The sequence below is a fragment of the Monopterus albus genome, unplaced genomic scaffold (genome assembly GCF_001952655.1).
Source record: "Monopterus albus unplaced genomic scaffold, M_albus_1.0 scaffold186.1, whole genome shotgun sequence".
In the NCBI taxonomy this organism is placed as follows: domain Eukaryota; kingdom Metazoa; phylum Chordata; class Actinopteri; order Synbranchiformes; family Synbranchidae; genus Monopterus; species Monopterus albus.
This window is the reverse complement of record NW_018128066.1, coordinates 2,343,490-2,357,912: the sequence shown is the minus strand read 5'-3', so window position 1 is coordinate 2,357,912 and position 14,423 is coordinate 2,343,490. Positions and strand designations below refer to the sequence as shown.

General features: G+C 40.1%; 1 protein-coding gene across 1 annotated transcript in view; it reads left to right on the top strand.

The window, feature by feature from the left end:
• Positions 1–10,068, top strand: part of LOC109969932 (synaptosomal-associated protein 25-B-like) — a 49,505-nt gene extending 39,437 nt beyond the window's left edge. The window contains exons 5-8 of the mRNA XM_020617158.1: positions 4,287–4,404; positions 7,195–7,314; positions 8,152–8,296; positions 9,986–10,068. Of these exons, the coding sequence (XP_020472814.1) occupies positions 4,287–4,404; positions 7,195–7,314; positions 8,152–8,296; positions 9,986–10,054 (452 nt within the window). The 3' untranslated portion in view covers positions 10,055–10,068. The remainder of the gene's footprint in view (positions 1–4,286; positions 4,405–7,194; positions 7,315–8,151; positions 8,297–9,985) is intronic.
• Positions 10,069–14,423: the final 4,355 nt, after the last annotated feature.

The following is a 14,423-nucleotide window of genomic DNA, read 5'->3' as shown; positions in this document are numbered from 1 at the left end:
GAGGAAAATGGAGGGATGGATGGAACAGGATAGCATAGTGTGGATGCTTTACAGCATCCACACAATGAGAAGGGTGGGAAGCTAACATTATGGTCTTCTTTGAACTTTGACGCCATCATTGTCCATTTTTCTTGAAGATGAAAGGGCAGCCTCTCCACAATTGGGCTTGCTGCTGTAGCTCTGTCTAGGTAACTTAAACCAGGTAAAGATCCTTGTAGCTTTACAGCTTCCAGTTCACACAGAAGATCTGACAGATTTCAAAGCTTGTGAGGGTCTTTGCTGGAGAGCCTTGGGAAGTTTTGTATTCTTGAAAACAGGGAGTTTTCTATTGCTTCTGGTGCGCTGTAGCATTCTTCTAATCTTGTCCATATCATCTTCAGACCAGCAGATGGGTGCTTTACATTGACTGCTTTTATCCTCTTATTGTGTTCGGAAGACTCAGGGCCCAACCACTTCACGAGGAGGCTTATTTCTTCACTAGCCATAAGATCAAGATCTCCGGTGGTACCCTGGAATGTGGCTTTCCAGCTAAGGTAACTTTCTGGCTTATCGTCAAATTTAGTCAGTCCTTCAATCATTAGTTGACTCTTGGCTAAGAATCTGGCAAGATCACTTGTTGCGGCATCAACATTATTTGAACTCGGCCTCTGCTGTGATTGTAACACATTGTGAGAGGATTGTTGCATTTCACCTTTTTGCTGTGGTCGCTTGGCACCATCTTGTGTCAGAATTGGGTAGTGATTTGGTTCTTGTTTGGCGTGCATAGGTGCATACATTAGTGGTTGTTTGAATTGTTCTTCCTGATATGTAGTGTCATGTTGAAATGTATCTCTGCTTTCCCGAGCCATATTGGTGCAACTGTGTTTGTTTATATATTCACTCACTCTTTGTTCCCCGGTTGGTTGTAGCGGTAAGAAGCTCAGGTCTTTGCCTTGCTCTGGAACAACATACTGAGCTGCTACAGACTCCATCACCTCTGCTTTAGCCATGGCTGCGTCTGCTTCTTTCTGAAGATTGAGAATGTTGAGAGTTGCTTCTAACCATGCCTTTTCCACTTTAATGCTCATCTCTTTCTCAGCGTAGGCTAATCTGGCCTTTGCTGCTTGAACTTCTGCCTGCGCGTGGGCTACAGCCATACTGACTCGAGTTGATGCTGATGACTTTGAAGATCCTGCTAATGATCTAACAGTCATTTTTCCTGACGACCTTGAGGACTTTGCAGAGTGACAGGAGCGCAATGACTTGGTTTCCTTGTTGTTTTGGGATTCCACTTCTGTTTTTTTCCATTATGATGACTGAGTATGACTGCTGACATTGAATGTGTGTTACTCACTCCCAGTCTTATTGTGATCCCTCGCAGAGCGCTATGATTTCACTGTACTGTTGCACTCAATGATGACAATGATGTCCTATATTGAGATTCACAGCCAGCTAAGCTCTTGTTTGCAACACTTCCTCCAGGGAACAGGCAAGTGTTGTATTTAACCAGGATTTAATGCAAAAAAAGTGTGAAACTGAAATGATACAAAATACAGAGAAATATTCACTGTCTAGAAATCAAATTAAATATCGAATAAATCATATCAATGTCCACAGAAACTGCTCGAGTTAATGCTATGTAGTTTTATATGAGGCTTACTACTCTGTAACACAAATATCAAATTATCAGAAATTAACACATTCTAAACTTACTCAAATAATCAGTATCATGTCTAACATTCATATTAAACTCAGAAACTTACTCATATTGCCACTCGAAGGGCTACAAACAGGCAGATGGCTTTAGATGGAGAGTGAAACACACCACCATGCTTGTTGACTCAAAGCAGTTTTTTCTTCTCTTGCCACCTAATGGCTAAAATACAACTACCACAGAAACTAACGCGATCCTGAGGACCAAATGGGCAACAATATATTAGCAGCTCCAGCACAAACACAATATAATGCAAAGGCAATATATGCTACGTGGGAGCTGTGGTGTACTAGGTAACTTAAACCAAGTTTAAGTTACCTAGTACAGCATCAGAATAGATGAGTGTACACTCAGCAGTGTGTGTGCAATTGTGCATGTGCAAAAAGATAATGTAAACAGTACAGATGGAATTACATGAGGTAGATCCTGAGTCAGCTGTTTAGGAGTCTGATGGCAGAGGGAAAGAAAGAGTTTTTCAGCCTAGACGTCCTGCATTTCACACTTCTGAGCCTCCAACCAGAGGGTAGGGGTATAAACAGTCCGTGCTGGGGGTGGGTGGGGTCCTTACAGCTAAAGGCCATTTAGTTGTTAGCACTATATATAGCTCTTTGTTGTTTTTTTTACCTACTGTAGATGTAGATTTCTGTACATACAGTAAGCAGAAAATCCATGTTAGTTTTTAAAAGAATCTTTTTCACTGAATTTAATCTGTAGTCATTTTTATGAAACAGTTGTTCAGTTTATTTGTTCTGTTTATTTTCAGAGTACAGATACGGACTCCCTCCCTACTTCTGATTCTTAGTTACGGTATCTAGGGAAGTGAAACTTATTCTAATTTTGCAGAGAGAAAAATAAAGTCAAACATAAATTGCTCAGTCAAATGAGAAGGATTTGTGAAGTATCAGAGGGAGAAGGACTTTGTTTAGGAACATGTGATTCTCCAGAGCCCTGTTTTGTAGCAGGTTGTGTCTCTGCCCTGTTTACTGGGGCTGTTTGACATAAACCATTGTTAAATCCAAGATAGGATCAGTCTGATAAGGTGAAATGAATAGAGCGACCTGTATCTTTATAGGGCCTTTAAGTAAACGAACAGTATTATTAGCTAAATGTACTCGCATAATGTTGTCGTATGAAGTGCCGCATTTCTGAAATCTGGAGGAGTAGAAAAGCATAAAAATGGAAATTCACAAGTAATGTACAACTACCTGAAAACTGTGGTCATGGATAGTACTTGAGCAAGTGTACACACAGCACTAATGACAATTTTATAAATACGCTGTAAAGCAAGGTTGTAATTTGCCATCACTATGTGCTGTATGTTGTTGTATGGAGCCTCCTTTTGGAAGTTTCAGCAGAGTGGTGAAATACTGGAACTTTCCCTTCCAATAGGAGTAGCTCTTGTTTCTGTACAGCCTAAACATGTCTGTCTTCTGAAGTAATCAAACCTTAGTTTTTCCTGGAAGACAAAACACCCCATTCCACTGATGGAGATACTGCTCTCCTGTCCCTCAGCCTTTAACCTGTCAGAGAGAGGATCTGACCTTGAACCAGATTTTTTTTATAGTTCTGTGCCCTATTGACCATCCAAGTAAGGAAGCATGCATGACTTCATGTGCCTGACTGATACTTTTCATCATATTCATTACATGATTTGTTAATTAATTAGTTGCTTATTCATTCCTTTGCTTTTATGTACACCCTGTGTGTGTATGAATACACTGTCACCTTTCTCTCTGTTCTGCCTCTTTTTTCCCCTTTTTACTTCTTTTGGATCTCATGAGTTGGTTCCTGATCGACTTCAATCTTGTGTGTGTTGTTCCTGAAGACAGAATAGCCTTAAATGTCTTTCTTTCTCCGTTCCAGTTGATATACAGTAGTGGTCATACTGTCATAGCGGCAGATATAACACCTTTGTATAGATGTATCTGAGGAAGGCGCATTCTGCTACTGATACAGGTGTTGCTACTGCCACTCAGATGACATATTTAACCAGTAATATGATCAGTTTCACTGGATGGAGATAGGAAACAAAAGCTGTTGGAAAAATGTACAATCTAAGGGAAAAAACAAATTAAATTTCATTTGTTTTTATTCACTGTGTAAGCAAGAATACCCAGGTCATCTTGATGCTTGCAATCTGCTTTGCCTTTTGCATTTAGCCTAAACATTTTGCCTCTTACACTGTAGCATAGAGCGCCAAGCCTCAGAAAGCAAGTCCAAAAAACAGTCCAATTTATTTCACTGCTCTCATGCCTTTGTCCTCACCAGAACAACTTGATCGTGTGGAGGAGGGCATGAACAAGGTGAACGCAGACCTGAAGGAGGCCGAGAAAGATTTAAAAGATTTAGGACAATGCTGTGGTCTGATATGCCCATGTATTAAAAAGTAGGTACCAGCCAGGAGCCCAGCGCTCTTGCCTGTCTGGTGGTGGTAGTGATGTCTATCTTGTCACAATGTCTTTTTTTGTCTCTTCTCCTTTGTTTCCCTCGCTACTCCCCTTCCCTTTCTTCCACTCCCAACTTCTTCCTCCCTTCTTCTCTCCTCACGTGCTTTCGTTCTTTTGCTGGGAAAAATGACATTGTGTGTAATCAGAACAACTGGAGCGCATCGACGAGGGGATGGACCAAATTAATAAGGACATGAAGGACGCAGAAAAGAATTTGAACAATCTAGGACAGTTTTGTGGTCTATGTACATGTCCGTGTAACAAGTAGGTGCTCCTTGTGTCGCCTGACTACATATGTTTCAGTGCCTGCTGCCTCTATCTGTCTGCCTGCTTCTGGTGTATAGAGCATGATGAACTGTGATGTGAGCAGTCAGGCCCAGAGCCACAGCAACACGTTGCCTGAATAGGCACCAGCACTGCATGCCATGTGGGTGTTTTTGCTTAAGTTAAGACCAATCAAGGGAAAGATTATGAACAGCGCAAACACATGCACATTAGGTCTAATGCTAATTCCAAAGCTGTTGCGCTCAGAAGTCCTTCATTCCACACTGGATGAGAGATTGTCTTCTAGCAGGTAGCGACATCAGCAAGGACCAGGGTCACAGCACTCACCATCTTCCTAACTCTGTTGGACAGAGCCAGGCTAGCTATTGACTGTGACTAAAGCTGCCTCAACTGGCTCTTCCCTCTCCTCCTTCAGGACTGTCCTTCATAATGAAATATCATGCATGAATTAGGGAAACCTTTCTCTGAGCATGCTCAACAAAGGGTAATGCCATTTTAATATTAAATCCCCTAATTGTACTTTGAAGGCTTTGGTACAAAAATGGATTCCTAGCGTCAGTTTTGCCAAACACTGTGTCATCTGTTCTCTGGCCCTTCACAGCTAAACTATGGCCATTGAGTCATGTTTGTGCACACTATACTCTGGAACCTGTATATTTATCTCAGGGCTATAAAAAAACACAAGTGGCTGGCAAAATGACTGTATGTTTATCTCAGGGCTATAAAAAAAACACAAGTGGCTGGCAAAATGAGAAATAACTAGCTGTATTGATTATTTTGTGTTGGGTGCACAAACATTTCTGAGTCAGTCGTCTGGGAGTGAATTAATTGATGCCTTAATGCAGTACATGGGTCAGGTATTACAATATTTATTGAGCAAAGGCATAAACAGAATAAAAAAACCTTGATGTTGGGGAAAATGTGTATGCTCTGATTTGAAATGGTAAATTTTAGTATTATTTAATTTAGTAGTCTTTTACTTGGCTTTACCTGTATTACTACATTTTTGTAACAAATTAAATACAGTACAGTATATCAGCAGAGGAGACCTTCCTCCAAAACAGGATCTTGACATTAGCATGTAAATAAATAAAATAGATTAGTTACAAATCACAGCAGTCATTTTGTAGGAGTTGTCAGTTTTGTTTTAGTCACTACATCATTTTGGATTGAAGTTTTTACTTCCTGTATGAAGGCATATTACAGGTTTTCTGCTTCCAGTTGCTCAACTTTGGTTCTACTTCCATATATGATCATTGCAGGTTGTTGTTATTCAATAGCTCTTACATCTTCCTTGTGATGAACTACTTGTTATGTAATCCTGTGGTTATGTCACATGTTTCATCTGATCTGGGCTCATTATATGGCAGCCCTTGGTCAAATAGCATAAAAAAAATTATTCTTGCCTGTTGGTGTAGACTGTCTACAGCACCTAGTGGGTGTGATTTTCCACCTTAAGACAATACTAACATGGAGTGGGAAATTATTCATTGAAAAGTGGACATTTAAACAGCTTAAATTTTGTTCACTGCGTTGCAGGGTGTCTTGCAGCAATAAGGTACTGAAAGCATAATAAAACAAATGCTGAGAATTACATTTGCTTATTTGCCTTTATACAGCTCATCATGTTATCCATCCAGATGAAATGAGGGGCTGATCAGAGCTACTGGATTACATATACAGTTTTTCTTTTTTTTTTATTTGGTTTTTCACAATGGATTGAACAATTTGGGGTTCCTTTAATAGATAAAGCATGTATCTGATCCTGTTCCCCTAGATGTTTACCTTTCCAATGTCACACATGTACTATGTTTCTGCCTTGCATGTTATGTTCCTGTGATTGTCTGTATTTGTGTCTCCTTTGTCTGAAGTCTAGCTATTATGTTCTGTGTTTGTACTCTTCTGTATGTGCTTGTGGGAGAGGTTTTTCTCACTATTATCTTCTAAAAGAAGTCACATGTGAGTTTATTGTTCTCAGATTCAATTGATCTGCATGTTTGATCTATTTATTCATTAACAGACTGCTAATGCGTGCATGTAACTTTATCACATGTGGCTGGTATGTTGCTTTTAGTAGGTGCATTGGCTTGAAACAATATTATTCAGTGCATTCTAAACATGTTTTAATGGCAAGTTGCTACAAAACATGCTCTTACACAGACATGCATACATATACAGTCTTATGCAAAAGTTTTGGCACCCCTTGATAAATAACAGATTTTGGTGATTTTTTATTTGAACAGATGTTAACACAGTTTCTCTTGGAAATGGAAAAAATGCACAATATTTTCTGCAAACAGTGATGCATAGTTACTTCTTATGCCATAAATTGAACAAAAATAAAAAATAAAAACATTATTATGGCATGGTGCAAAAGTTTGGGCACCCTAAGAGTTCCAGAGTCTCAAAGTCTCTCACAAGGTATCAGACCTTAATCAGCTCGTTAGATCTGATGCACAGCAACAGCTGTCATTGGTAAATGCCAATTTCAAAGCTGTACAAATACTTTGACTCTTCAAACCTTGTGCACACACTTGTGGACACCCAGCAACCATGGGTTCCTCTAAGCAGCTGTGTAAGACCCTGAAAATGAAAGTTATTGACGCCCACAATGCAGGAGAAGGCTACAAGAAGATAGCATTGGCTGCATTCTTAAACAAGTACAGAGGTGCACATGCATAGATATACACATACAAATACATGTGTATACACACACAAGCACACAATATAAATGTTACAGTGCCCCTGACCAAAATGTGTGTGTGGCAGAATTAAGGGCGGGGGCCAAGCGTGGGGAGGGAACCAGGATGGAGTGGTGAACAGCCAGCCAGGTGCTCGAGTGGTGGATGAACGTGAACAGATGGCCATCAGTGGGGGCTTCATCCGCAGGTAAGTGTGTGTGTGTGTGTGCGCGCACCCAAGCTAGCATGTTTGCTTGTTTCTGTGCATAAATGCTTGTGCGTGGTTGTGTGTTTTTTTGTATTTGTGATACTGTTTACATACATAATTGTATAATAGTAGATAATATTCGTCCTGCAGCAGACTGCCCATTTTGACTTTAAAATGTGATGCATTTTCATACTACTTTCTGCTGGAACAGTTTTAGCTCAGCTTACTATAGGACTAGACTGTAAAACGTCCAGACTGAAAGACTGCAGACGAACCAGGGCAAGTTCAGCAGTTAGTAGAAAGGGTTCAATAAAGGATTGCAGTCATTTTATATTTTGAAAAAGTCTACAGTGCAGTGGTATATTTGGACACAGATACGTGATCACTTAAATTAGAGCAGCACTGAATAAGTGCACAAAATCCCCTCAGTTCTATTAGTGGCTCACTGGAGGGTTCCTGACCCTCTGGTTAGAAATGACTAAGTAATACTATATAACATGTTGCAAGTCTTTTGGGTTATAGTGAATTATCAGGGTAACTTCCTCCTGTTGGGATTTTTTTGATTCCTTGGAAACAAGACTCTCACAGTTGTGTGATCATGGTAATGAATCTCCAGACAGCCTCTAGCCAACCCAGTCCGTGCAGTAACCAATTGCCCTTATTATACTTTTAAACATTTCTGTATTTGAATATTTTATTGGAACTCATCTAAAACATATTGTATCTACTTGTACTGCCATGTACAGTATTGTTTTATACAGTTTTGTGAGGCTTGTGTTCTTGAGCGTGATGCAACATAGGACAACAGCTCTGATAACATTTGTCTTTGTATTGCAGGGTAGCAAATGATGCCCGGGAGAATGAGATGGATGAGAACCTGGAGCAGGTGGGCAGCATTATTGGCAATCTCCGTCACATGGCTCTAGACATGGGCCAAGAAATCGACACCCAGAACTGCCAGATTGATAGGATCATGGAGAAGGTACTGTACTGTACAATGACCACTATAGTGTACGTATACCACTCGTACAGAGAACACTAGGTTTGTATTGGTGCTAGAAAGTGCATTATCTCTATAGAATTGCAGGCGCTTCACTATTCTAAATGAATACATATTGATGAAAATAGGTCCTTTTCAGTTGTTACTAGGCAACTACCTATCCTGGTTGTTAAAGTGGCAAAGTAAAGTTTAATCCAAAGTTGGACAAAACTGTACTAACAGGATTTACATTTAGAAGTATAAGGTTCCAAAATATTAGCAATAGTGAACTACAATTCAGTTCCTGGACTGCTTATAAAATAGCGTGAGGCTCAAGGAAGAAATACAAGGAGACATTTATTGTATTTATGAAACGAGGTAATAAGTAAGCTGAAAAGGGGACAAATTTTCAAGATTGCTTTGTGTAATAACCATGTATAGGCCTAACTGTATTAATATTAGGAAAAGGTATGAATGTCCACAGGGACAGACAGAATGTAGTTACATTTATAGATTTAGTTAAAGTAATAATTTATAGTTATAATACTGTATTGTGGGTAAAGTAAAAAAATATTATTAATATATTAATCACTCATAGGGCATCATGGGAGGCCCCCAGGAGCCTAGGCCTGTAGCAGCATAACTAAGGGAAGGCTCAGGGTCACCTGATCCAGCCCTAACTATAAGCTTTATCAAAAAGGAAAGTCTTAAGTCTAATCTTAAAGGTAGAGAGGGTGTCCGCCTCCCGAACTGAGACTGGGAGTTGGTTCCATAGGAGCGGAGCTTGATAGCTAAAGGCTCTGCCTCCCATTCTACTTCTGTGGACTCTAGGAACCACAAGTAAACCTGCACTCTGAGAGCGAAGTGCTCTGTTAGGATGATAAGGCTCTATGAGGTCTTTAAGATACGATGGAGCCTTGTCATTAAGGGCTTTGTATGTTAGGAGAAGGATTTTAAATTCTATTCTGAATTTTACAGGGAGCCAGTGGAGAGAAGCTAATATGGGAGAGATATGATCTCTCTTGCTAGTTCCTGTCAGTACTCTGGCTGCAGCATTTTGGATTAGATTGGATTTGGATTGGATTAGCGAATTATTGGGACATCCTGATAGTAAAGAGTTACAGTAGTCCAGCCTGGAGGTAACAAATGCATGGACCAGTTTTTCAGCATCACTGTGAGATGGGATGTTCCTGATCTTAGTGATACTGCACAGGTGAAAGAAGGCAGATCTAGAGACTTTGTTTATGTGTGATTTAAAGGACATATTCTGATCAAAGATGACTCCAAGGTTCCTCACAGTAATTATATGGTTAGATAGCATGTTCCTACGATTTTCAGGCCCAAATACAATAAATTCAATTTTTTCAGAGATTAGAAGTAAGAAATTACAGGTCATTACAGTAGATATGTAGCGTTTAGCTGATATTTATCATGGGTCACATTCTGTGTCACAGTGGATGCAGTTGTGCTAATTTGAGCCTGAATTTGACACACTGATAGAGAAAATCTGATCCAGTCTGTCAAAGTCTGAGTATTAAACATTTCATTGTGTACTTTGTTGTACACTGTGTACAATGCAGTTCCGCACATAGGTCTTCTCTGAAGTGACTCATCCACACCCTTTGGCTTTCCCATGTTTCCTGAGGGGACTGCTAGGTGAGCTGTGTAACAGTCAGTGCTTTTCACTTTCAGGCTGATTCCAACAAGACCAGGATTGATGAGGCAAACCAGCGTGCTACAAAGATGTTGGGCAGTGGCTAAACTGCAGCAAACAATGCTTTTTTTCTGAACCTTGGGCACCATAAAATTAATGCCAACCAAACCCAGCTCAGCCCCGAATGCCAACAATTGGCACCCACTTCTTTTGATTGTGATTGTGATACATGTGGAAGTCTGAACCCAACTTACATTCAGCCCATCATGTTCCTCCACGCTGTCCTCTCTTTATTGTCAATGTTGTTCTGTGTTGCCGCTCATTTTATTTTTTAAATTTAATTTATTTATAATAGTTGTGTTACACAATGTCCACTCACACTCTCTCCACACTGTACATAGTACTTCTTAAATGGCTTCACTGATTTAGATTACTTGTCCTGTTTTCATCACTCTTTTGTTAAATCTTGTGTAATTAAAAACTGTATAGGTACATTTTGTTCTAAGATGCCCTCTCCCCATGTCAGTATTCTGATGCTGTCCATGTAAAACACACTGTGTATTCATCATTTAAGATGTTGTGATGCTACATGATAAGACCATAGTGATTTGCTATGAATACAGCGAACATGTATCCTTTCACAGCTTGCAAACAAGGCCACTGTTTAAATAGTTATTTAATGTAGATGTAACACCACTCAGATCTTAATATAGTAGATCATGGATACTCATATAGGTAACTGTAAGTATTTAAGCCATTTGGATGAAGATATGACAACTTTGTGCTCATGACTGTTAGTGCACCCGTACATTAACTACTGTTTTAAAACTATTTGATTCCATCGATTTCATAGTATGTACCCTTTCCTCAGGAAGCTAAATTCAACCATTCAACAGCAAGAGTTGAAAATTTTACTGATGTTTTGTAATTCATAAAAATGGGTTTGTATCATAAGGCTCAATGTATGTGTAAAAATCGCATTTGTTTGTGGTTTGAACAGCATTATAGATTCCTGTTAAACCACTTGACAAATATAGGGCATTAAACATGACAGCTAATGTTGATGATGAAGAGGATCAATAATGATATTAAAAACTGGTTGAGCTAGAGGTACAATAGTTCATCAGAAACCAGTTCAACTGTTAGGCAGAATTACAAGAAGGGATCCAACAGCCTTTTCCCATACCAGGCCAGACTGCTTTACCCATGCCAATAAACCCTAGCAATATCAAGTAAAGCATTAAGTGTTATGCATGTCCATCTGCTGCAAGAAGACATTGAATAATTAATTTATCCAGGCAAAAATATCTTAACATAGCAACTGCATGGTACATTGTAGGCCACACAGAAAAGAGGTTGATTTTTATTAGTAATACTGCCACTATTTTTGTTTCGTGTCCTTTCCAGACTGTGACCATTGCAGTAAAGTTATACCTTAGAAAATGCCAATAAAATCATCATAACTATAAAACCATACTGGCTTCCTTTCTGTTTTTATGACAAAGAGCACTGGCAGAAATAGTGTGGTGAGAACAACGTTTGCAGTTATAGTGCGATACCATGCTTCAAATCAAAGTGTTAGCTGGTTTATTTAATGTTGAACTGCAATGACAGTTCATCACCTGAACCAACCAGGTGAGTTGTTTTTTTTGAGTTGAATGATTTACAATGATTGGGGCAGGAGAATTACAAATAGGAGGTTACTGTCACAGTAGCTTTATTCAATTTGTGCAGATTTCTTTTTAGGTGATATAACTATGGTAATGCCTAAAATTACTACATTTATTGAAGCGTTAAATGACAAAATAATGCAGTGTCAACACATATTTCAAATGCTAATTTGTAGCAGGCATGGAAGAAAATACAAGACAGAGAGAGAGAGTGAGGGAAAGCTACAAGGCGACAGAAGGAGAGATGTGAAGCAGCACATTACTCTAATGGACATCTACTGTGTTGCTATGAATGGATTAGAGTTTACCACGTCACTAAGAACACTGATACACACACACACACACAGAGTGAAATTTGACTCAACAGTTAGACATGTCAGTCTAATCCTACCTTTGTTGCATCACTGTACACACATTGTGCATGCAATGTATATACAGAAAGTAAAATACAATATATAAATTTTGTCATCTATGTTAGTAACATTTAAAATCCTATTTGTTCATTTGTGAGTTATCAAACACAAAGCAATTTCCCCCAAAATAGTGATATCATGTTTTGGAATTAAACCTGTCAAGTGTTCTGCTCCTCACATGCACCTACTGTAAATATTGTTTGCTGCTAGACCAGTAAATGAAACAAACTTGTGGCATGGCTCACACAGGGCTCAAAAGTATATTTGTAAACCAAGAGCTCCTTCTGCTGGTAATATATGTCTATGTACTACATTTTCTAGTTTTAGTTCTACAATGACATTAAAAGGGATCCTCCACCAATTTTACATACATTTTCAGCCTCTGATAGTAATATGTTTTTTTTGTGTTTCTAGGGGATATTTCTGAAGTCTGAGGAAACAACCCTGATGATGGCATGTGTTGGGGCATGAGTACTTGGGGCTAAAATCCAGATATTTTGGTCTCTCCTACTCGGGTTTTATTTTATTTTATCTTTTTTATCTTTCAGTGATCTCACAGCTTTATGGCTGTGCAATGCAAAAGTGCTGGAGTTGCACTTAAAGATGAAATTGTTATGGTAGCTCACTCACAGGGGCAAGTTGAGCAAGCAGGTTGGACTCAGTTGGCAGACAACACAGTTCTGATCAAAGTCTTTATTACAATAAAAGTGCAGGTAAACAGAGAAGCAGTCAACATTGCCGATGAGGTCTGACAGAGGAGGCCGGGGTTGGTGGACTGAAGACTGAGTGGATGCTCGGGAGATAAACCAGGGTTCTGGAGCAGCAGAGAGAGCAGAGGGAAGATGAACGTGATAGTTGAAATGTCACACACTGACCTGGGAGCTGGGTAGAGCAGATGGCCAGGGACAGAGGAGAAGGCAGTCTGTGGGTAATTAGTAGAGGTTGGAGTGCTTGATCAGAGGAGGTAGCAGAGAGGCCTGGAGTAGGGGATCCCACTCTGCAGAGGCAAGCTGACCTAGACAGAAGCCCTGGGGCGGTGATAGCTGTGGCACCAAGGAGCCAAGTGCAGGAAGCATGTACAGGCTGGTTTGCATAGAATGAGAGAGGGTAGCCGGGGGCTCAGAGGAGGTGAGTTGAAGTGGTGTAGCTAAGAGGAGGCGAACTGCTGTAGGTGGAGCTTGACTGTAGCAAGGACTTGAGGCAGAAGCCCTCAGAGAGGTGCTGGGTGAAACAATCAGGAAGTGGAGGAAATTGGAAAGTGCTGGAGTACTGAAGTCTCGCTGGAGAACAGTGTAGATTCGCACATAGCGTGACCAAAGTGTGGCAATGAAAACCCTCAATGTACTGGCAATGAGGGAGCATCTGCCAACACTATAAGTAGGGAAGTCGGCAATCAGGTGATGCATATCAGCTGTGTCGCACCCCAAGAGCCAGAGCCTGCAGGATGAGAGTGAAAGAGAAAGATTAGATTAGATTAGATTCAACTTTATTGTCATTACTATGTACAAGTACAAGGCAATGAAATGCAGTTTAGCATCTAACCAGAAGTGTAATAACAGCAGTGAAGAGTGCATAGTAGCTACAGTCTGTACAGTCAGAACTAATTTAGCGATGGATATGTACAATTGATAGTTACACTAAGGTATGTAAGGTAATATACACTATACAACAGACTTTATGGATTTAAATTACAAATGCTGGATAAAGTATATTAAGCTTATGCCTACATTCTGTGTACACGAGACAATCTGAGAGAGATTAGTGACTGCAAAGTGGTGGTTGGAGAAAGTGTAGCCAGACAGCATCGGATGGTGGTGTGTAGGATGACTCTGGTTGTCAGGAAGAAGAGGAGAGGAAAGACAGAAAAGAAAACCAAGTGGTGGAAGTTGCAAAAGAAAGAAGGAATTCAGACAGAAGTTGAGACAAGCTTTGGGTGGTCAGGAAGAACTTCCAGGTGACTGGGAAACTACGGCAGAAGTGATCAGGGAGACAGGTAGGAAGGTGCTAGGTGTGTCATCTGGAAGGAGGAAAGAAGATAAGGAAACATGGTGGTGGAACGAGGAAGTACAGGACAGCATTCAGAGGAAGAGGCTAGCTAAAAAGAAGTGGGACGTAGAAAGGACTGAAGACAGTAGACAGGATTACAAGGAATTGCAGTGTAGAGTGAAGAGGGAGGTGGCAATGGCCAAACAGAAAGCATATGATGAGTTGTATGCCAGGTTAGACACGAGGGAAGGTGAGAAGGACTTGTACAGATTAGCGAGACAGAGAGATAGAGATGGGAAGGATGTGCAACAGATAAGGGTGATTAAAGACAGAGATGGAAAGGTGCTAACAAGTGAGGAGAGTGTGCAGAGAAGATGGAAGGAGTATTATGAGGAACTGATGAATGA